The sequence below is a fragment of the Ostrinia nubilalis genome, chromosome 27 (genome assembly GCF_963855985.1).
Source record: "Ostrinia nubilalis chromosome 27, ilOstNubi1.1, whole genome shotgun sequence".
Taxonomy (NCBI): Eukaryota; Metazoa; Arthropoda; class Insecta; order Lepidoptera; family Crambidae; genus Ostrinia; species Ostrinia nubilalis.
In genome coordinates this window covers 7703974-7725037 of record NC_087114.1, presented here as the reverse complement: position 1 = coordinate 7725037, position 21064 = coordinate 7703974, and the positions used below count along the sequence as shown (strand labels likewise).

Below are 21064 nucleotides of genomic sequence, written 5' to 3'. Positions count from 1 at the left end.
TATTCGCCCCAGCCGTCATCATGACCACAGAACATATTTAGTTCTTGGCAATGGATTTTGTCTTTTGACCAATAATAAATATTGCCATAAATCATGCAATATTCCGGTGTATTTTCTACTAATAAATATTTTTTTAGAAATACCATGGATCTTGTTAATTTTTTCTTTCGAATTTATTATAATATAATAAATAAACATTTAGTTTTTGATTGATGTGAAACTGCTTGGTACAGTTTTATCGTTGCTATAACTCAAGCAAAAATAAAATATGTCATAGCAGTAATGTTGACATTTTATTATTTTTTTAGCATTTTTATTATTTATTAAAATCGTACAGGAATATTACTAAAATGTCACCTAAAAGGAAGAAGAAGCCTATTAATGAAAAATTTCGATGCGATCAAGTCGAAGGGGAACGCTTTCATGCCCAAACAGACGATGTGTTCAGATATAACTGGTGGGAAGTATTCTGCTTCCCTTACATACTTTGTGCAAGGTTTTGGGACTGCTGCGTATCATTATGTGCGGGTACAAACCAGTGCATGGTGTATTGGATGATTATACAATGGGTAGTTTGCAAAATAACAAGACTGACGACCCCAAACGCTATTATATTCCCATACTACTTTTACATGTTTTGCCAAGTGATCCTACTAACTGCATTTTTTATTTTACTTTGGTATTGGTTTGGAAGAACACTAGTTGTGCCGTATTTTGTCTCATTCTACAATGCTTTGACGGACACAGAAGAAGTGGTAGCATCGAAAAATGCCAGTCGCTTATCATTCAGAAGATATTGCTTTAGGAAAGGGGAAATATTTGATAGTACGCTAGAAACGAATAATTTTGGCAGTCATCTCCAACCAAAGTTTACGGCGATGGTAATAATCGCTGTAGATGCGTTTGTTGTACAAGCAATTTATTAAAACATTTTTATTCATTTTCATTGCTTTTCCTTTTTGTGATACGTACCTATTCGTTTTAAATAACTGGAAAAAATCGAATTTCCTAAGGTGGGAATCGAACTTATGACCTTTGGCTTGCCGGGCGACTGCTCTCACACTGTTTATTTTTCTCACATCGTGAAATTAAGTTTGTGTGTAGTATAATGTTATCGAGATTATCCCAGGTCCCATCCTGGGTATCCCGTGCAATTTTAAAATTTAATCATTTTTATAATCTTATATTAATTATGTTTAAAATCAAAATACAAACCTGTGTTGAGAAGATTCCGAAAAATTTAAAAAAAGTCGCTAATTTGGTAGAAAGTATCTGAAAATATAATAGGATGTCAACATTTTCAATTTGACATTTACAGATGGTAGAAACTAGTAGAAACCGCTTTTTTAATCAGTTCACCCCGAAAATGGCGAGTGGTGTGTCATGTCAGTCCTAATTTCATTTTACATTTTTACAAAAACTGATTATCTCATCGCGACAGTGCCCCTTTCGTAATCAAAATCGCGTAGGAAATCCCTATCAGCATCCCTGCGTTTATTTTTTCTACTGGTAAGTAGTTTTTTGTCCTACTTTTTGTATAGAAAGAAGGGAAATTGTAATAATTTTCTAAACAACTTTTTCCTTGAGTGTGTTGAAGGAAATTTGAATAGTAGAGATTTCTATCGTTGCACTCTGAATAGAGAATACGCATCAGTTATGTCACCAGTGTACTTACTCGCTTTTACAGTTAGTAACTACAAAAATTCTTGTGTAGGTCAGGTATTGCATGTGCAGTTTTCAATTTTCTATTTCCTTTTTTATGTGAACTCGTCCGCAATCTAGCCAGTGCTGTGCGTGAGCATGTAACGAATATCGTGGAATATCAATTAAAATTGTGTAGTTGGCAATTATCATGTATTTCTGGTGACCTACAAAGGTAATGGAGAGCCTTCTGACCTTCATAACTACTTTCTAAATCATCATAACTTTATAGTTTACCAAAATATTGTTTACAAACCGCCTCTGGCTGAAGAAAGTGTGTCAACAAACCTTAAAAGTACAATTTCTAGTAATTTGCTTTCATATTTGTTTGTATTTTGATTTAGACAAATAACTTTTTGATATTTTCACTCAAATAACTTTATATTAATATTATCTATTTTTTCACCAATTCATTGGTTAATTTTCAATTGCTACATACAATATTTGTTTGAAAGTTAATTTCAAGGTTTATAAGTAAGTGTGTAATGAAAATGAAATACAGATCTCCAAAAATAGATCAAAACTTTTCATGATGTACTATTTCTAGTAATTTGCTTTCATATTTGTTTGTATTTTGATTTAGACAAATAACTTTTTGATATTTTTCACTCAAATAACTTTATTTATTTAGTATTCTCCTTAATATTTGCAATTTTTTACCAATTCATTGCTTAATTTTCAGTTGCTACATACAATATATGTTTGAAAGTTAATTTCAAGGTTTTTAATTAAGTGTGTAATGAAAATGAAATACAGATCTCCAAAAATAGATCAAAACTTTTCATGATGTAGTATTTAGATAGATGACACTTGAAAGTGACTTGGAATGAAGGAATTTAATAAAATAAATAAGTATAGTCCTTAAAATAAAAAGAATTTTTTAAAGTACACTATTTACTAACAAAATAAAAGTATAACCAAACAATGTGTGGTCAAATACCTGCCTTGTTCTGCATAAGAAAAAGAAAGATTATATGTTTTTAACAAATTCTGGCATAAAATTAATAAATGAACATTGGAAAATGTTGGTCAATGTGCTGAAAACATATTTTTCTTGTTCAATTTAAAATAAAATACCTATGTACGAATATTTAGGTAACCAATGAATTTATTTCAATAATAATAATATTTAAAACAAAATTCTAATTTCTTTTTTGTTGAATGTATTTGTTTAATAAAGTTCAAACCCCAGTTTTTCATAGCCATTTGTATTGCGACAGATTTCCTTCTTGTTTAAATCATTATTTTTTGTAAGGTCATTGTTAAAATTGTTTTACAATGCTAATATGTTTGATGGCAACAAATAATAAATTTGCATAGTTTTGGTGACCTTACAGTTCACCTTTTTATGGGTCTTTTTGTTACATCAAACGTCAGCGAGACTTCAGATCTCCTTCTGATTTATATGCTCTGTCACATCATAATATTATTATGATGTTCTTAACTCAGTCAGGCACTTAGTTAAGTGCTAGACCTGTAGCAAAATATTTATACTTCTCCGTACGCTCAAAATAGTGCCATACTTAGTTTAAACTTAACTTAAAAGTTACTGCAACTAGACAAAATAATAATTGATGCTTCGCTCAGGTGTTTTTGTACATAATGATGTGCTACGTGAAGAGATTTACAAATTAAAACTATCTGGTAGGTAAATTTTTCTGATATCTATTGTATTACTGTTATAAAGTTGGATTTTGAACTATTCTTCATGTTGGTTCTTATAACTGATTCTCAATTTCTCTAGTGTGTTCATAAGGCTCGCAAGTTCACGACCTGCCCGGTACGATACGCGCCGTGATAAAATCTTATCGATTTTAGACGACAAATGTATGGGCTTATCGCGTAAAATCGATAAAAAGATAGTGCTCTATAATCCATGTATGGAAGTTGGACCCAGTGCTGCCCAGAATGAAACCATAGTGCATTATGGTTTCATTCTGGGCACAATTTGGTCCAGACCCTGGCACTATCCTTTATTGATCTACGCACTGTAGAGTAAGGTCCTGTCACTCGCCAGTGGTGCCAACTGTAACGATAGTCCGTGGCCACTCCAGAATGGTCTAGTGCCCACCTCCGAATTGCCCAGAAAGTTTAATAGAAAATATCATCCTCATCATTTTCAGCCATAGGGCGTCCACTGCTGAACATAGGCCTCCCCCAATGATTTCCACAATGGCCGGTTGGTGGCGGCCTGCATCCAGCGCCTTCCCGCTACCTTTATGAGGTCGTCGGTCCTCCTTGTGGGTAGACGTCTTACGCTGCGCTTTCCGGTACGTGGCCTCCACTCCAGAACCTTGCTGCCCCATCGGCCGTCAGATGTTTCTAATTCGCCATCTAGGACTTGAACCCAAAACCTTCGAGTCGAGAGCCTCACTCTGTTTCTTACTACTGGACCACACAGCCGTTGCTTTTGAACGAATACGAATAATTTAACATTGATTTTGACGCTTTTTGCCTAATTGATATTTGAGGACAAGGTAAAGGGCTATGATCGAATATCGCAACAACCTGTTGGTGTCGTAATAACGAAGTTCATAGCCTTGAACGGAAAGGGCAATGGATTCTATGACATTATCGATTTAAAATCCGGCCAGAAACGAGTCAGATTCGCATCCAACACAAAGTATTTCCTTCGTTCATACAGCCGAAAGACGTCCACTGCTGAACAAAGGCCTCCCCCAAGGTTTTCCCTGCGTAATCAAATCAGAAATGAGAAGATCCGCAGGAGAACCAAAGTGACTGACATAGCACGCAGAATCGCTAAAATCAAGTGGCAGTGGGCGGCGCACGAAAGTATTTATTCAGCTAAAAATCTTTTTAGTGTTTTTAGTTATTCAGCTAAAGGACAATGACCAAAAATGTATGGAGTGTGGTCCAAATGTCCACCACCAACGAGACCTATGTAGTAAAATAGTCTACTAAATACTGATTCATTATAACCAAACCGCAATCAAAAATATGCTGTCAGTAAAAAGTTATTACTGAATGAAAAGTCATGTTTTTCACCTTTTCATCTGAAAAATGTTCTTGATATCATTCTATCCATTGCACATTTTGGTCTAATCTATGCATATTATGTTATGTCGCTTAGTGTGCCGTGTTAGGTTCTCGCTAAAAGAAAAAAAAATAAGGTCAGAAGAAAGACAACAATATGGGAATACTTGGAATAATGCGAAAATTGGTTGTAGGGTGATGTTATATAACCTAAAACCATCCTTGATAAATGGGCTATCCATAACAAAAATATTTTTTCAAGTCGGACCAGTAGTTCCTGAGATTAGCGCGTAAACTACTACAATTTTTCAAACAGTCATAACTTTTTACTGACAGCTTATTTTTTTTTCGTCCCATACTGAAAGTTAATCTCTATTTAATGGACTATATGATAATATAGGTCTCATTAGTTGTGGACATTTGGACCACTTTTGGTCATTGTCCTTTCCCACAATACTCTTTCTATTACTGCTGCTGATGCAGATTAGCCAATTTGAAGTACCTCTAGAGCGGTTTCAATGGTACGATTTCATCCGATTTTCGTCATTTAATTTCCTTAAAACTAGTTTTCTAGATTTTGTCGGATTTGTATTTTTTTTATCAACAACGAGGAAGCTCTTGGCCTGTATCTCACCTAATGGTAAGTGACGATCAGGCCGAAGGTGGAAGCGAGCTTCACTCGGAATCCTCAACCACGGAGAAGGAACTTTTTTGGTCTTGATAAGTAACAACAACTGGTACAGAAGCAGTTCAGTTGAGATCCCAGTTGAAGTGATATAATAGTCCAATCACCAATGGTGTCGGAATCGGACTGGCCAAATCAAGATCCAAAGAACGCGGATTCGAAGCCCGCTTACTGAACTATTGTGATGAACCCACTCGTAACTCAAGCATATTTTAGCTTTTCGCGAGATTTTCGGGACTATTCTTTTAAAAATTTTTTTTGTCGAAGGACATCCTAACAAGGAGTCCCGATTAAAACTGAGCAGGCGCCTTTTTAGCACTTTTTTCTTTTATTTTATTCTTTTTAATTTTTATGTTTTCTGTGTCTTGTCCGTATTCACAAACATTACTATGAGGTCTCACAGTGCGCGTGGATGCACAGGGTGACACACGGACCAATCACAGAGCTCTGTTGAATGCTGTGCGTTCGATTGGCTGCTTCATTTAAGCAAGCATCGTTTGTGAATACGGGCGTCTATCTAATAAAGTATTTGTACTATTTTTATTATTTCGCACCAGGGTCTTCGATTACCCACCTAGGTTCGTTTTGATCTACATTGCACTGTGAAACTGCACATCCAACTACTCGCTAGTATTATAAACGCAGGAGCACCAATTGACGTAACGTAGTCAACGAAGGAAGCTGGTATTCATGTGCAAATTAACACTGAGGTATAGCACTAAATATACATGACCCGAGTGATCTCAGTCTGGAAGTTTCGAAATATCCTCGTCGAGTATTACAAGAATCTACACTAATATTATAAATGCGAAAGTAACTCTGTCTCTCTTTCACGCCTAAACCACAGAACCGATTTTAATGAAATTTAGCATAGAGATAGTTTGAGTCTCGGGAAAGGACATAGGATAGTTTTTTTCCCGGTTTTTGAAACAGGGACGTGCGCGATATATTTAGAAATAGGTTAGAACCGGTTTGCTAGCGTTTGCTAGGATCGGTCTGTCAAAACACAAATGTAGCGCATATTCCCCGTTTCAACACTTTCGCCCGTATTCAGAAACATTACGATGAGTCTCACAGCGCGCGTGGACGCACAGGGTGCACTGACGCGTCTTTCCGTTCTATACATGGCCAGAACGCACCCATAGGAAACTGCTCGTGTATATTTTGTAGTGCCCGTTTGTAAATCTGTGACTCCAAACTATACACGAATTTTGCGTACTGATCGTGTATAGTTTGGAAGAGCTTAGTAAAAAAAGTCATATCCAAACTATACTCGATTAGTTTCTACTACACCACTTACACTTGACTAGAGTGTGTTTAGTTGATATTGATTTAGTAAAATATGGAATTATATTTAAAATTGCATTTATTCGATATTATTACATAAAATATTATTATTTTACTGAATCTATAATAAATCTAGATTTTTAGCACTATTGTAAGTGGTTTTTGAAATTAAATTGATTAGGTAGATTTCAAATTAAATAACAATTACTAGTGTACATAATCATAAATTCATTTAAAATGAGAGAGAGTTAGAGAAGAAAGTTCAACGTGCATTATTAATACATTATGCGAGACTTTAAATGCTAGGTTTGTATTATCGGCCGTTTAGTGTAGTGGTTCGAAACGGACTACTATTCCGGAGGTAGCGGGTTCGATTCCCGCACAGTACAAACATTTGTGTGCATGAACATATTTGTATGTATTGGACTGGGTGTTTTCTATGTATAGTATGTATTTACAAAAAAAAAAGTATTTAAGTATGTATGTTTAATACTTAGTATTATGTACAAGCTTTGCTTAGTTTGGGACTAGAAGCGCAGTGTAAAATGTCTAAGGATATTTATTTATTTTATTTATTAACTTTTATCTCAAGAACAAAATCATTTTGACATATTTCCATACCTACATAATTCTTAATTTAAGAGTTATTCGAGAATTGGTGAAAATTAAATATCAGCCCCAAAACAAATATCTTTTCTATGGCAGAATACGTGTCGAAAGATGATTCAATGTTTAAAGTAGACACGCAGATATTAATTAATATGTAATAGAAAGAGAGGTCAATAAGACAAAATGACTAGCATGCAACTACTCGCGTATAAATTGTAATCACGCACTTATTACAATACATACGTGATTAGTCCGTATGCGTACTGGCGATGTATATTTTGGAGTAAGATATTTGCCCTAAGTCACTACAAAGTATACGCGAGCAGTACGCAGCATATGCGTACTGTGTGCCTACCATGAGTTTACGTTAGGTGTGCTCGCTAGCGACTGCGTAAAAAAATGTCATTTAAATGTATGACATATTGTGCAGCGCCCCTAGCGGCTACTTTCAAGAAATAAAATCTTCATAGAATTTTTTGACGTATTCGCTAGCGAGCTCACCTAACGTAAACTCATGGTAGGCACACTGGTCGTGTATAGTTTGGAGGAGCTTAGTAAAAAAAGTCATCTCCAAACTATACTCGATTAGTTTCACACCCTTGCGTTCTGGCTATGTATAGAACGGAAAGACGCTGCACTGACTGACACACGAACCAATCACAGAGCTCTATTCAACGCTGTGCATTCGATTTGCTGCTTCACTTAAGCAAGCGTCGTTTGTGAATACGGGCGTTTGTTTTAGTGCCTTTTTCCTGTGATACGGATTTCGGCACGCATTCGGATTTCAGGTCACGAATAGACTTATCAACTCGGAAAGGGATCAACATCGTATCGCCTTTCGCGAGCTGTCATCTCCTTTCGCGCACTGTCAACCGCGAGGCATTCACGTTACAGTGCGGATAAGTGTGCGTTGCAGTACGCTTTCCGAACTGATAAGTGTGCTACGTCCTTTAATCCGCATGCGGGCTCCGCATTTAATTATTTCATACATATTTTTCCTATTTCGCGAGCTACATGCACATTCCACGCGGTACGTGGATTGGCTACCGGCACACAATACGAAATCATTTCGTATTGTGTTAGTAGATTAATTTTACACGCATGCGGATCTGTGGGCTTAGTCAAACGTCCTCACTACTTAGTGAGTGCGTTAAAAAAATGTACGAAAATTTTAGTTCATGAACGTTTCCGCTAGGGGCGCTGTACCATCCGTCATACATCTAATGTCATTTTTACGCGCTCACTAGTGAGAACGTTTAATGTAAACTCACACTAGTGACTAAGCCCTCTTGTGTATGCAGAAATCGGCATTACAGAAAAAAGGCACTTATCACCATAAGCGCCACTAAAAAGTCACAGAAAAGTAATATCCGCAATTTCGCTTATCTGGATGACATAGTTATCAATTGTTTTGATTTAAAAACTAAACTACTGGCCGATTTTGATAAAATTTAAATGGGACCAACTTGGATGTATATCTTATCAAATAAAGTATTTTTTAAAGCGTTGTGTAATTGACCTGACTTCGGATATAATACTGACTTTCTTGCGCTGCTTCTTAGCACTGGCCCATTAATTTTCCCGAAGCAGTGGAAGTGTAAAAGCGCTTTTTAAAAGCTTAATTTCATTATTTTCAAGTTAGGTAAAAATCTACTTCTTTTAACCCTTTAAAAGACAGTGGGAATATATTTCCCATCATATTTTTAACCTTATTCGCTTCTCTTAAGGCCCCCAGACAATTAATTTGATTATGTAATATGACTGTTAAAAAGTTAAGTCGGTTAAAAAGAAAGAATAATGGCAGTCGGTGGCCCAAAATAAACGAAGAACTCGTTTTGGCGTGACCTTGAACCATCCATTTGTATTCATAGCCTATTTCTACAGGATGTAATAAGTCACAAGCGAATGTCTCTACCAGGGGCAAGGCGGGGCCCCCAAGCTTGGGGCCCCCGAATCCGTACCAGAAAATATCAATTGAACTGAACTTTGAAATATTCTCCCATTTTCAAAATAAATAGGGAGAAATTCGAAAGCTGTATCATGAGTAAGTAAGCTTAATGACAATAAACTTGATAAATCCTAACCAGTTTAGATTGCAGTGGGGCCCCATTTTTTTATTTGCCCCAGGGCCCTTGGTTACCTAGCTACGCCACTGGTCTACCTAGATTCTATATCTAGTTAAGGAATGGCGTTACCCATGGCATTTTGGGACAATGTTTTTATAACAATTTGTCTGATTGTTAATTTAACAACTTTCGTAGATACTGTATTAACTGACATAATATTTTTTTCAATTTGATTTGTTAAGTATATCTTTTAACGGCCTTCAAATATGCTAATAAATGTAGAGATTTTTTTTGTTAAAATGATGCATATATTTTTTTTTGTAGAGATTAGAAATGAAATGATTTGATCTGACATTTATATCAACCATTAAGTTCAGTTTTTTTCAGTTATCATGTATAGCACTAAATTAGTCATAAAAAATCTAAAACTACTTAAATAGTTTTTTCGTAAGAAAAGGTGGTTGAAAAGTTACGACGTAGGTAGTTTACGTAAAGACACTTTAGACTATGTACCTGTATTGACAAAATAAAGGTCATGACATACGGAACGAATTTTTTCTGTTGTTGCCAAAAATTCATTTTTTGCTAAAATCTTTGCATATACTTATAATAATAGATATTGCTCCCGCTCTTTTTTAAAAGACCGCGGTAAAAAAATTCCATTTCCGGGACTCAAACTATCTCTATACCAAATACCAAACATCAAAATCGGTTCAGTTGTTTAGGCATGAAACTCTCGTCGTGCCATTTTCGCATTTATATTTGACTCTCGGCATTATTATTTTTGCCTAAGTAGGTAACTAATTTCTCTTGTCTTTTTCTACAAATTCTAAACAGATATCCACTTATTAATAAAAATTGCACCCTAGTTGACATCGTGGCCTTCCCCACCGTGGGCCACGGCATATGCTGAGTGGAGTCCCATTGAGATGGGCATCGCTGTTGCAACAGGGTGGCACTGCTCAGTTCACTTTTTATTTCTTGTAATATTTATGTGCTATTTCTGTCTTTCTTCCGTATACTTTCTTTGTTCTCTAGCTGGTATTTTATGTTCACTAATGCTGGATTTCTATATTCAATCCTAATCCAAATTATACGGATTTGGATTGTCAACTGTCATTTTTTAATATGTTTTTGGCCAAAATAACTGCGGTTTTTGATGTTTTTACATTTTTATATTGTTTATAAGACTATTTAAACAATATTAAAGTGTAAATGCATCGAAAATTTTGGAAATATAATCTAAAACTGAATTCAATTTGACAGTTGTAATCCCGATTTGGACAAGAATTGAATGTGGGAATCGGGCGTAAGTGATGTTCATCGTAATAAATATTTCTTTCTTTCTAGTTGGACTCTGGCTTAAATTGTCATTTAGTATGGAAATGTAATTTTAATCCAGAGTTCATCCTACTTTTGCATTTAGTATTTTAGCATATAATATTTTAGCATAGGCATTTTCTCGTCTTTTTCTACAAGTTTTACGGCATACCTCCGCCATCAACCTAGACACATATTTGGCTATGTCCAAAACCGGTTGGAAAAATCATGTGAAATCGTCCAAACGAGTCTCTCAAGGTTGTCCAAGTATAGATTAGATGAGCAAATGTGTCCAGTAAACTGTATCAAGTTGCTAGCCGTTTCTATACTTTATTTTTTTATATAGTTTGACGTTTTAGAACTCACTTTTTGCTATTAACTAGCTGACTTCATGAACTTCGAATCGCCTATGTTCATTAAAATAGGATTCTAATGGTGAAAGAATTTTTCAAATCGGTCCAGTAGTTTCGTTTTCAGTCGGTTAACCCTTTAAAAGGCAGTGGGAATATTCTTCCCACTATATTTTGACCGCTTGTCTTAAGCCCTAAACCAATGAAAAATTCGATTGTTATGACTTAAAAGGTTTAAAATTACTATTATTGTACTTAATTAAAGGTAAACCTTTAATTTATTTAATTATCGTTTCACGAGTTCAACCACGTGTAAAAGCTATTATAGGGAATGAAGTCACCTTATTCCTAGTTTTAATGGTTTATTCTTAATTAAACTGCTATAAATTAAAAGGCACAATAATAATGACGCACTTATAAAGTACTTATTTATGATGAACTCGTACTCTAGAAAATATTATTGTTTTTTATGTTTAGTCAGTCAGTTACAGAAGTCATTTGATTTTTTTTATCCACAACGAAGCTCTTGGCCTGTATCTCACCTGATGGTAAGTGACGATCAGGCCGAAGGTGGAAGCGAGCTTCACCCGGAATCCTTAACCACGGAGGAACTGGCTATCTTACCTCTAACTGCCGGAATTTATTTTCATAAACTATAATTATTAAATTATTTATTTTAACCCATTCCTCCCCACTGTCCTATTTTTAGGACACCATATTCGACATTTTTTTTTTACAAGTTAATTAACTAATTTTTATTGTTTTTGACAAAAATCGTATTCTTGCACTGTTATTCTAATAAAATATTTTTTTTCGGCTGCAAAAAGTGTATCCGTTATTTTAATGTAATTTTTTCAAATTAACACTTTTGCTGTCTCAAAAAGAAGCATCATATTTTGATTTTATATACCATAATATAATAAAACTGGTCAACTCCAATTTACATAAAACTGATCCTTAGACATCTATCAATACATAAAAAAATTAAACATTAACAAAACATAATTTTAAAACTTGTGGTAATGTTTCAAAATAAGCCGTACTATAAATATGACACTGGGAACATGTCTATACAATTTGCCGCGAAAGCATTTTCGGGTCTGCAACGATAAGCACTAGTTCAAACGTATCAATTGTTTGTTTCTTGCGGGTCTTGTGTTTAGATTACTCAAAAGGTCTCTGCCGAACAGATATAAAGAAAACTGTAGTGATGAGGAGTTGGACGATAATGAAGTAGCCATAATACCTCCGGACGAAGTGGACGAAATGACTGACATGGAAGAAGGTTCTGGTAATCCAGTATATTCTGAAATTCAGCTGGTATCTAATACCGCAAAACAATGGGCTTATTCCACTATTCCCCATTGACAATCCCCGTCAACGGGGAAGAGTAAACTTTTTGTTCACTAATCCCCGTTAACGCCAATTGGAGCTTATAATGGGGAATGATGAACTAACAAGTTCATTAATCCCCGTTATATTAGGATTTTATTTTTAACGTAATGGGGATTAATGAACTTTTTAGTTCATTATTCCCCATTATAAGTTTTATAAGCTCCAATTGGCGTTAACGGGGATTAGTGAACAAAAATTTCACAAAACTTCAAATATTTCTATCGTTGTTTGTTTCAGCCAAATGACGTCCACTGCTGGACAAAGGCCTCCCCCAAGGTTTTCCACAATAAACGGTCCTGGGCTCCCGCATCCAGGCTCTTCCCGCGACCTTTACCAGATCGTCGGTCCACCTAGTAGGAGGCCTGCCCACGCTACGTCTTTCAGCCCGTGGTCGCCACTCGAGAACTGCCTAGAAAGAGAGGTGATGAGAAATGCCCCGCCCACTGCCACTTGATTTTAGCAATTCTGCGAGCTATGTCGGTTACTTTGGTTCTCCTGCGGATCTCCTCATTTCTCATTCGATCACGCAGGGAAACTCCGAGCATAGCCCGCTCCATCGCCCTTTGGGTGACCTTGAGCCTTCTTATGAGGCCCATAGTAAGCGACCACGTCTCAGATCCGTATACCATCACTGGCAACACACATTGGTCAAATACTTTCGACTTGAGACACTGCGGTATTTCGGACGTGAGTATATGGCGAAGCTTCCCGAACGCTGCCCATCGGAGTTGGATTCGACGATTGACCTCTTTCTCGAAGTTGGACCTACCTAACTGGACTGTTTGTCCCAGGTATACATAATTGTCAACAACTTCGAGTGTAGAGTCTCCAACCTTCAGAGGAGTGGGTGCAACACGGACATTAGACATGATTTTTGTTTTGTCCATTTTCTGAGGCCCATTTGTTGAGAGGCTCTTCTATCGTTGACTTTCGTCCAATTCTGTAATCAATAGATTATCTTCAGCTTCAGAGGCAAAAAATGGTATTGGCCTTAGTCATTCGTGTTTTAGACATGTCCTTAGTAAATGCATGGATTATTTATTATTTACAACGAGGTAAATAAAGATGAGACATTGAAATCTAGAAAGATTTCAAGCGTAGAGTTTTTTCTTGGATAAAAAAATCGGGAGGCAAGGCAAACAAACCTGCACCAGGTACATATGAACGCCTTTTACAACCTGTGAGGTTTGACAATATAATCAATATTGACGACTATATTATGACGAAGAGGGACAAATAGAGGCATTGCCAGGGAGAAGATTGTAAAAAAAACTCTTTTTTTTTGCGCTAAATGTGAAAAAAACACTCTGCAGTGATTGTTTTATACCTTACCATACAAAATAAGTTCCTAAAACTTTATGTTTAAAGCTGTTTACGGACAAATTTTCAAATACTGCTAATTTTCTTACAATTGTTATCTTTTATTATTTCTGATCACATGTCCCCACTGTCATATTTATAGGACATGCTGACTCAGCATTAAAGGTACAATTTTTTATATTTTTTTGTTTTTATTATTTTTTCTTAGCCTATTATGAACTTAGTTTCAAGATTTGACCAAAAAATTCCAAAGATTTCGATGCTTGGGAAGTAATGGGTTAATAAATGCACCGTACACTAAGTGCTTACATGTGCTTATTACTGCTCACTGGTTGGGTAGTTAATACTTTTTATTGCACATTACACAAAACGTGACTTCATCATCATCATTTCAGCCATAGGACGTCCACTGCTGAACTACAAACGTGACCCATTATAAGAAAAAATAACTAAAACGACATTATTTAACTGCTCTTATCGCTGGATAGCGATCTATTCTAGCGATATTCAGAGAACACAGGATGATGACAGATTTTTGAGGAATTTGGATTTTGAAGAATAGAAGAACCTTCAATTCTTAAAAGTCTCCTATATTCAATCCTAATCCAAATCCGTCCATCAACTGACAAATTTCAATATGTTTATTAGACTACTTAAACAATTTAAAGTGTAAACGCAGCGAAAATTGTGGATATTTTAACTAAAACTGAATTAAATTTGACAGTTGAAATCCGGATTTGGACAAGGATTGAATATGGGAAACGGGCGTAAAATTACAATAGCAATATTACTTTGTGGACAACCATTACTTGCCTACTTTAAATTAGTGCGTGCGTGCTGTCAAGAACTTTCTTTTTAATCTGACAGCTGGCGACAACACATCTACGCACTTCGAATAACTTATGCTTCGATTCCGTGGAGGGTAGTTGAACGGGAAGCATGATCGATCTGTTTTAATGGTTTTAATTTATTATTTAATGGACTTTAGTGTACAAATTTGGTGTTATTTTGTGTTCTAAAGTGCAGTGAAGTGATAAATTATAAAAAACATTGAAATACTTCGAATTTGAGCGCGCATCGAGTGTCGAGTGGGTTGTTGTATGAACAACCCGCTTTGGACCCGGTGGCGTCTTGAAACCTGCTTACGAGCATACTTAACTCCACGGAATCCATGAAAAATAAATAGAACTGAAACACCCACGTTCTATTGATAACTATGTCAATTTTCACTCGACATTGGCAGAAATAAACCTCCCAGAGAGGTTTGGTTGCCATTGAAAAAAAAAAAAAAAAACTTATGCTTCAAACACACCAACGCGTGCAGATCGCCATCGCCGGCGCGATCATAGGGAAATGACAAGTCGCGTTAACTGTCATAGGTCGCGCGACCTGTCTTTGGCCTTTAATGGCGATCTGCACGCGTTGGTGTGGTTGAAGTTTAAGCAAAATGGTGATCGCTAAGCTAAGACAACTGTATTGTCGCCATTTTGCTTGCAAGCGCTTCCAAGTGCTAGTGTGAAAATGAAAACTGTCGTAACTATCGCCATTTTGCTTTTAAGCGCTTTTTTCGGTCAACCGCACCCATTAACAGACCCTTCTCTTTGCCCACAGATATAAGCTGTTCAGCAGCTGTCAAGTAGACATGAAAGTCTGGGGTGCTCACGGCGAGTTCTGCGCGAAACACCAGTGGGAGGTCATCGTCGCCACCCTCGCCTTGTTGGCTTGCGCTGCCAGCGTTGAACGCCATGGCCCCGGGATCAGATCAGAACGGTGCGCTGGCTGGGCCCGCGCCTGTCCTGGCCTCGAAGCGGAGTACCAAGCGGCAGACGCCGTCATCATGACCTTCGTCCGCTGCGCTGCCCTCCTCTACGCGTATTACCAAGTCTCCAACCTCCAGAAAATCGCGTCGAAATACCTTTTGATCATTGCTGGAGTGTTCTCTACTTTTGCAAGCTTTATTTTCACATCAGCGCTTGCGGGGTTGTTCTGGAGCGAGCTAGCCAGCATCAAAGACGCCCCGTTCTTATTTCTGCTAGTCGCAGATGTAGCTAGAGGCGCCAGAATGGCCAAAGCGGGCTGGTGCGCTGGTGAAGACCAAGGGAAGAGGGTGGGAAGAGCCCTAGCGCTTCTTGGACCCACAGCAACTCTGGATACCTTACTAGCAGTGTTACTAGTGGGTGTCGGTGCGTTATCAGGAGTTCCTAGATTAGAGCACATGTGCACATTCGCGTGTCTAGCTTTGTTAGTAGACTATCTAGTGTTTGTGACTTTCTACCCTGCGTGTCTGTCATTGGTGTCTGATTTTGCTTCTGGGAGAAAGGACATGACTCGTGACAGCCCATTTTCGGAGGCCGATATGAAACCGAACCCAGTGGTGCAAAGAGTGAAAATGATAATGGCAGCTGGTTTACTGTGCGTTCATTTGACCAGTAGATGGCCATGGAGCGTCGATAATGGCATAGTCGAAGGCCCAAGCGACAACCTGACTCCATCTACCCATGACAACGTTCTTTTCCATTCTTACGTCAAATGGTTCTCTGTCAGCGCCGACTATATCGTCATAGCGACTCTGTTATGCGCTTTGATTATAAAATTCATATTCTTCGAAGAACAGAGGAACTGGGTGATCGATATGAACGATATGACAGTGAAAGAAGTGATACAGAATGAGAAGGAAGACGCTTTGAATGCTAGAAAACCCATGTTTTCTCTGGGGGACGATACCGGTTCGGAAGTGTCTACCCAAACAGAAGAAACTACTTCTGTTGAGGAAGATCTGTGGCCCACATTATCTCCAAGTTCCTCTGCATCGAAACTGAACTCTAAAAAGCGGCCGATGGCCGAGTGTTTAGAAATATACAGATCTGAAGGAGCATGTACCTCTTTGAGTGACGAAGAAGTGGTAATGCTCGTGGAACAATCTCATATACCATTGCATAAGCTAGAAGCTGTGTTAGGGGATCCGCTTCGAGGCGTCCGTTTGAGACGCCGAGTCATCGCTGCTAGGTTCGACAACGAAACCGCAATCAAACAACTGCCGTACCTAAACTACGATTATAGTAAAGTCTTGAACGCGTGCTGCGAAAATGTTATCGGTTTTATTGGAGTTCCTGTAGGATACGCTGGACCTTTAGTGGTAGACGGGAAGCCGTATATGATCCCAATGGCTACGACCGAAGGTGCTTTGGTTGCATCGACTAATAGAGGAGCGAAAGCAATCGGTCAAAGAGGAGTGACCAGTGTAGTTGAAGACGTGGGAATGACCAGAGCACCGGCTGTTAGGCTTCCGAACGTTGTGCGCGCTCACGCCTGCCGTCAATGGATGGACAACAAAGACAACTACGAGATTATTAAAGAAGCCTTCGACTCTACCTCGCGTTTTGCAAGACTACAAGAGGTCCACATAGGTGTAGACGGTGCTACTCTTTATTTACGCTTCAGAGCAACCACCGGAGACGCTATGGGCATGAACATGGTCTCCAAAGGCGCCGAAAATGCCCTCAAACTCCTCAAGAAATACTTCCCTGATATGGAAGTTATAAGCCTCTCTGGAAATTACTGTTCTGACAAGAAAGCTGCGGCGATCAACTGGGTTAAAGGCAGAGGGAAAAGGGTTGTCTGCGAAACGGTAATCACCGCTGAAAGCTTGAGGAACATCTTCAAAACTGACGCCAAAACTCTTGCTAGATGTAACAAGATTAAAAATCTTTCTGGGTCTGCATTAGCTGGGTCCATTGGAGGCAATAACGCTCATGCAGCGAATATGGTGACCGCGATATTCATAGCGACAGGCCAAGATCCGGCTCAGAATGTTACTAGCAGCAATTGCTCGACCAGTATGGAAGTTTACGGGGAAAATGGAGAGGATTTGTATGTGACTTGCACTATGCCGTCTTTGGAAGTGGGCACGGTTGGGGGCGGAACGGTTTTGACGGGGCAGGGAGCGTGTTTGGAGATTCTCGGAGTCAAAGGAGCAGGTGTACGCCCTGCGGAAAACTCCGCAAGACTCGCATCGCTTATTTGCGCGACTGTGCTAGCTGGGGAACTGAGTTTGATGGCTGCGCTGGTCAATTCGGACCTCGTTAAGTCGCATATGCGTCACAACAGATCCAACATCAACGTACCAAATACAGCTCACGCGGAATACAACACAATCGCTTTAGAAGTGCCTAAATTATAACCTCGGAAGATGGTTGTAGAACGCAACTCGAATATAGAGGCTTGGCATACAGCCAATATCTTTACGCCTAATGTATTAACCTGTATTATAAGTAGTTTAGGATATTGTTGGTAGATTACGAAGACGGTTAACGTCTGGTCAGTCCCGTAGGCGATTAAAGTGTTCAACAATTACTTTCTACTATGATAAGATAGGCTTAAAACTATTCCAGTGCTTCGAGCCTTTGTCTCGTTAAAATCGTGGCTTAAAGGCAACCTCAAATCGGTACTTAAACTTTAAAAGATAACTATATTATGGCCGTAAGTTAAGACTGGATTTAAGTCCTTCTCATGAAAGAAGTTCAACGTATTTTCGTGGAATAATACACAGTAGCCACATGGTTGAAGATTCTGAGGAATTGGGAATATTCCCACCGCTGCAACTCCTGTACAACCAGTAAAGTTAAACTATCCCAGTTGACTTAATCAGAAGTTCGAAGCTAAAGATTGATTACCCTCCAAAGCAACGTAGATTACAGACGACAATAAGGTATTGAATCTTGTAACTTTGAGATTTTTATCATGGGCAATATTATAATGAGTAAGTAAACGTTGAAAAGCAGTAGGTACCTATCTAATATGTATAGTCCAGTCATTTAAGCTTAAATTAGGTAAGAATCTCGGAATTAGAGATACCCAGCTGTAAGTCTGTAAATACTTGTATATTGACACCCTAAAAGTTGTCTCAAAACCTACATATGGTAGGGTGTAAGCAACTATTAAATTTTAAGGTCAAAGGTCACAAAAATCGGTTTTTTGCGCTTTTTTTGGAAATATCTCATTTCCTATGGGTTTTTTGCTATTTGTATTTATTATCAATATTGTAGAATACTAAATTCTCTACAAATTTTGTTTAAAATTTTTTTTTATACGGTGAACCGTTTTCGAGATAGAGGGCGGAGAGCGCGCGGTCACTGCATCACTTCAGGTCAACTTAAGCGGTTTAGGTTTTTCATACAAAAGGATTTTCCCGCTAATTCCCGTGGGAATTTCGGTAATTACTTGTTGTAAATAAGCTTTAAGTTTACTAAGGTACCTACATGCCAAATTTCAAGCGTCTAACTTCCGTTAAGCGTTTAGATTTTTCATACAAAAGGATTTTCCCGCTAATTCCTGTTCCCGTGGGAATTCCTAAGTAAACTATAACCTGCCCAGGTGTATGAAGAATAATTGTACCAAGTTTCGTTAAAATCCATCGAGTAGTTTTTGTTTCTATAAGGAACATACAGACGGACAGACAGACAGACAAAAATTTTACTGATTGCATTTTTGGCATCAGTATCGATCACTAATCACCCCCTGATAGTTATTTTGAAAATATATTTCATGTATAGAATTCTGTCCGTCTGTATGTTCCTTATAGAAACAAAAACTACTCGACGGATTTTAACGAAACTTGGTACAATTATTCTTCATACACCTGGGCAGGTTATATTATACTTAGGAATTCCCACGGGAACAGGAATTATCGGGAAAATCCTTTTGTATGAAAAATCTAAACGCTTAACGGAAGTTAGACGCTTGAAATTTGGCATGTAGGTACCTTAGTAAACTCAAAGCTTAGTTACAACAAGGAATTCCCGAAATTCCCACAGGAATTAGCAGGAAAATCCTTTTGTATGAAAAATCTAAACCGCTTAAGTAGACCTGAAGTGATGCAGTGACCGCGCGCTCTCTGCCCTCTATCTCGAAAACGGTTCACCGTATAAAAAAAGTTTTTAAACAAAATTTGTAGAGAATTTAGTATTCTACAATATTGATAATAAATACAAATAGCAAAAAACCCACAGGAAATGAGATATTTCTAAAAAAAGCGCAAAAAAACGATTTTTGTGACCGTTGACCTTGAAATTTAATAGTTGCTTACACCCTACCATATGTAGGTTTTGAGACAAATTTTAGGGTGTCAATATACACGTATTTACAGACTTACAGCTGGGTATCTCGAATTCCGAGGTGAACTTACTATAATGACTGGACTAGTAAGCACGGGAGGGGTAACATTGACATATTATGACGTGACAGAGCATACAAATCTAAAGAAGATCTGTGGGTCTAGACAAAGTGCAAATTATAATCGCAAACCAGTCGAAAAGCCCCTTTTTTGTATGGAGTTTTGACGGATTCGATTTTCGATTCGATCAAAAAGTGCGTTTTGCAAAGTGCAAATCATAATCGCAAACCAGTCGAAAAGTGGTCGAAAAGCCCCTTTTTTGTAATATGGAGCTTTGACGGATTCGATTTTCGATTCGATCAAAAAGTGCGTTTTGCAAAGTGCAAATCATAATCGCAAACCAGTCGAAAAGTGGTCGAAAAGCCCCTTTTTTGTATGGAGTTTTGACGGATTCGATTTTCGATTCGATCAAAAAGTGCTTTTTGTCTAGGGGGGCTGACGTCTCGCTGACGTCCATCACAAATTTAAGAGCTAGACCTAAAATTAATCGAATTATGAGTAACATTTTAATTAGAATTCTTATAATCGTGTCCACTCTATGTATGGCAAATGTTTATGAAACATAGAACTTCTTTTATGAAAGGACTGGTCCTTGGCATATCGTTAGCAGTTTACTGCGCCATTTTGAAAATTTGTGGCGTGATTCTGTATCAACGATTAATATAAGTGCTATTTCTAAATATTACCTATGTATAGTTGTTACATAATTACTATGTATTCATGTTTGCGAGCGTCTATGTTTTGTTTTTGTTTAATTTATTTTATTTGTTAGTGGTTAGGGACCAACCGCAGATATTATGAGAATGAAAGTCTACAATAAATATTTATACACTATGCATGGATTTTATTACATTCCTCTTTTTGCTCATAACTTAAATGTCATATTGCCAGTGGTTTTAGACACCACGCAGTCTGCAGATTTTTCGGTTGACAGTTGGGTCAGATTCCAATTTGTATGAGGAATCGGCTGATACCAAAACGATGTAATGTGCGCACTTACACATTTACCTAATGATTAACTGCCCGACTAAACTATCGGCTAACAAAAAGTCTGCAGTCTTCGGGAAGGCTTATAGGACTTGAGGTTTGAGTTCGACTCGAGGTACTGGGTTCGATTCCCAGGTTCTAACTCTCAGGCAGGATAGGAAAAGAAGACGAATACTCA

The 21064-nt window shown here is 37.7% G+C and overlaps 1 protein-coding gene across 2 annotated transcripts; it reads left to right on the top strand.

Moving 5' to 3' along the window:
* The first annotated feature begins 1366 nt into the window (after positions 1-1366).
* LOC135084887 (3-hydroxy-3-methylglutaryl-coenzyme A reductase) lies at positions 1367-20733 on the top strand. Of its 2 annotated transcripts, none has more exons than XM_063979618.1 (2): positions 1367-1509; positions 15339-20733. In XM_063979618.1, the coding sequence occupies exon 2, from the start codon at positions 15370-15372 to the stop codon at positions 17905-17907; it is 2538 nt and encodes an 845-aa protein (XP_063835688.1). In that variant the 5' UTR covers positions 1367-1509; positions 15339-15369; the 3' UTR covers positions 17908-20733. The 2 variants fall into 2 exon arrangements, with proteins under 2 accessions (XP_063835688.1, XP_063835689.1); XM_063979619.1 differs by lacking the exon at positions 1367-1509 and adding an exon at positions 1858-1876.
* Positions 20734-21064: the final 331 nt, after the last annotated feature.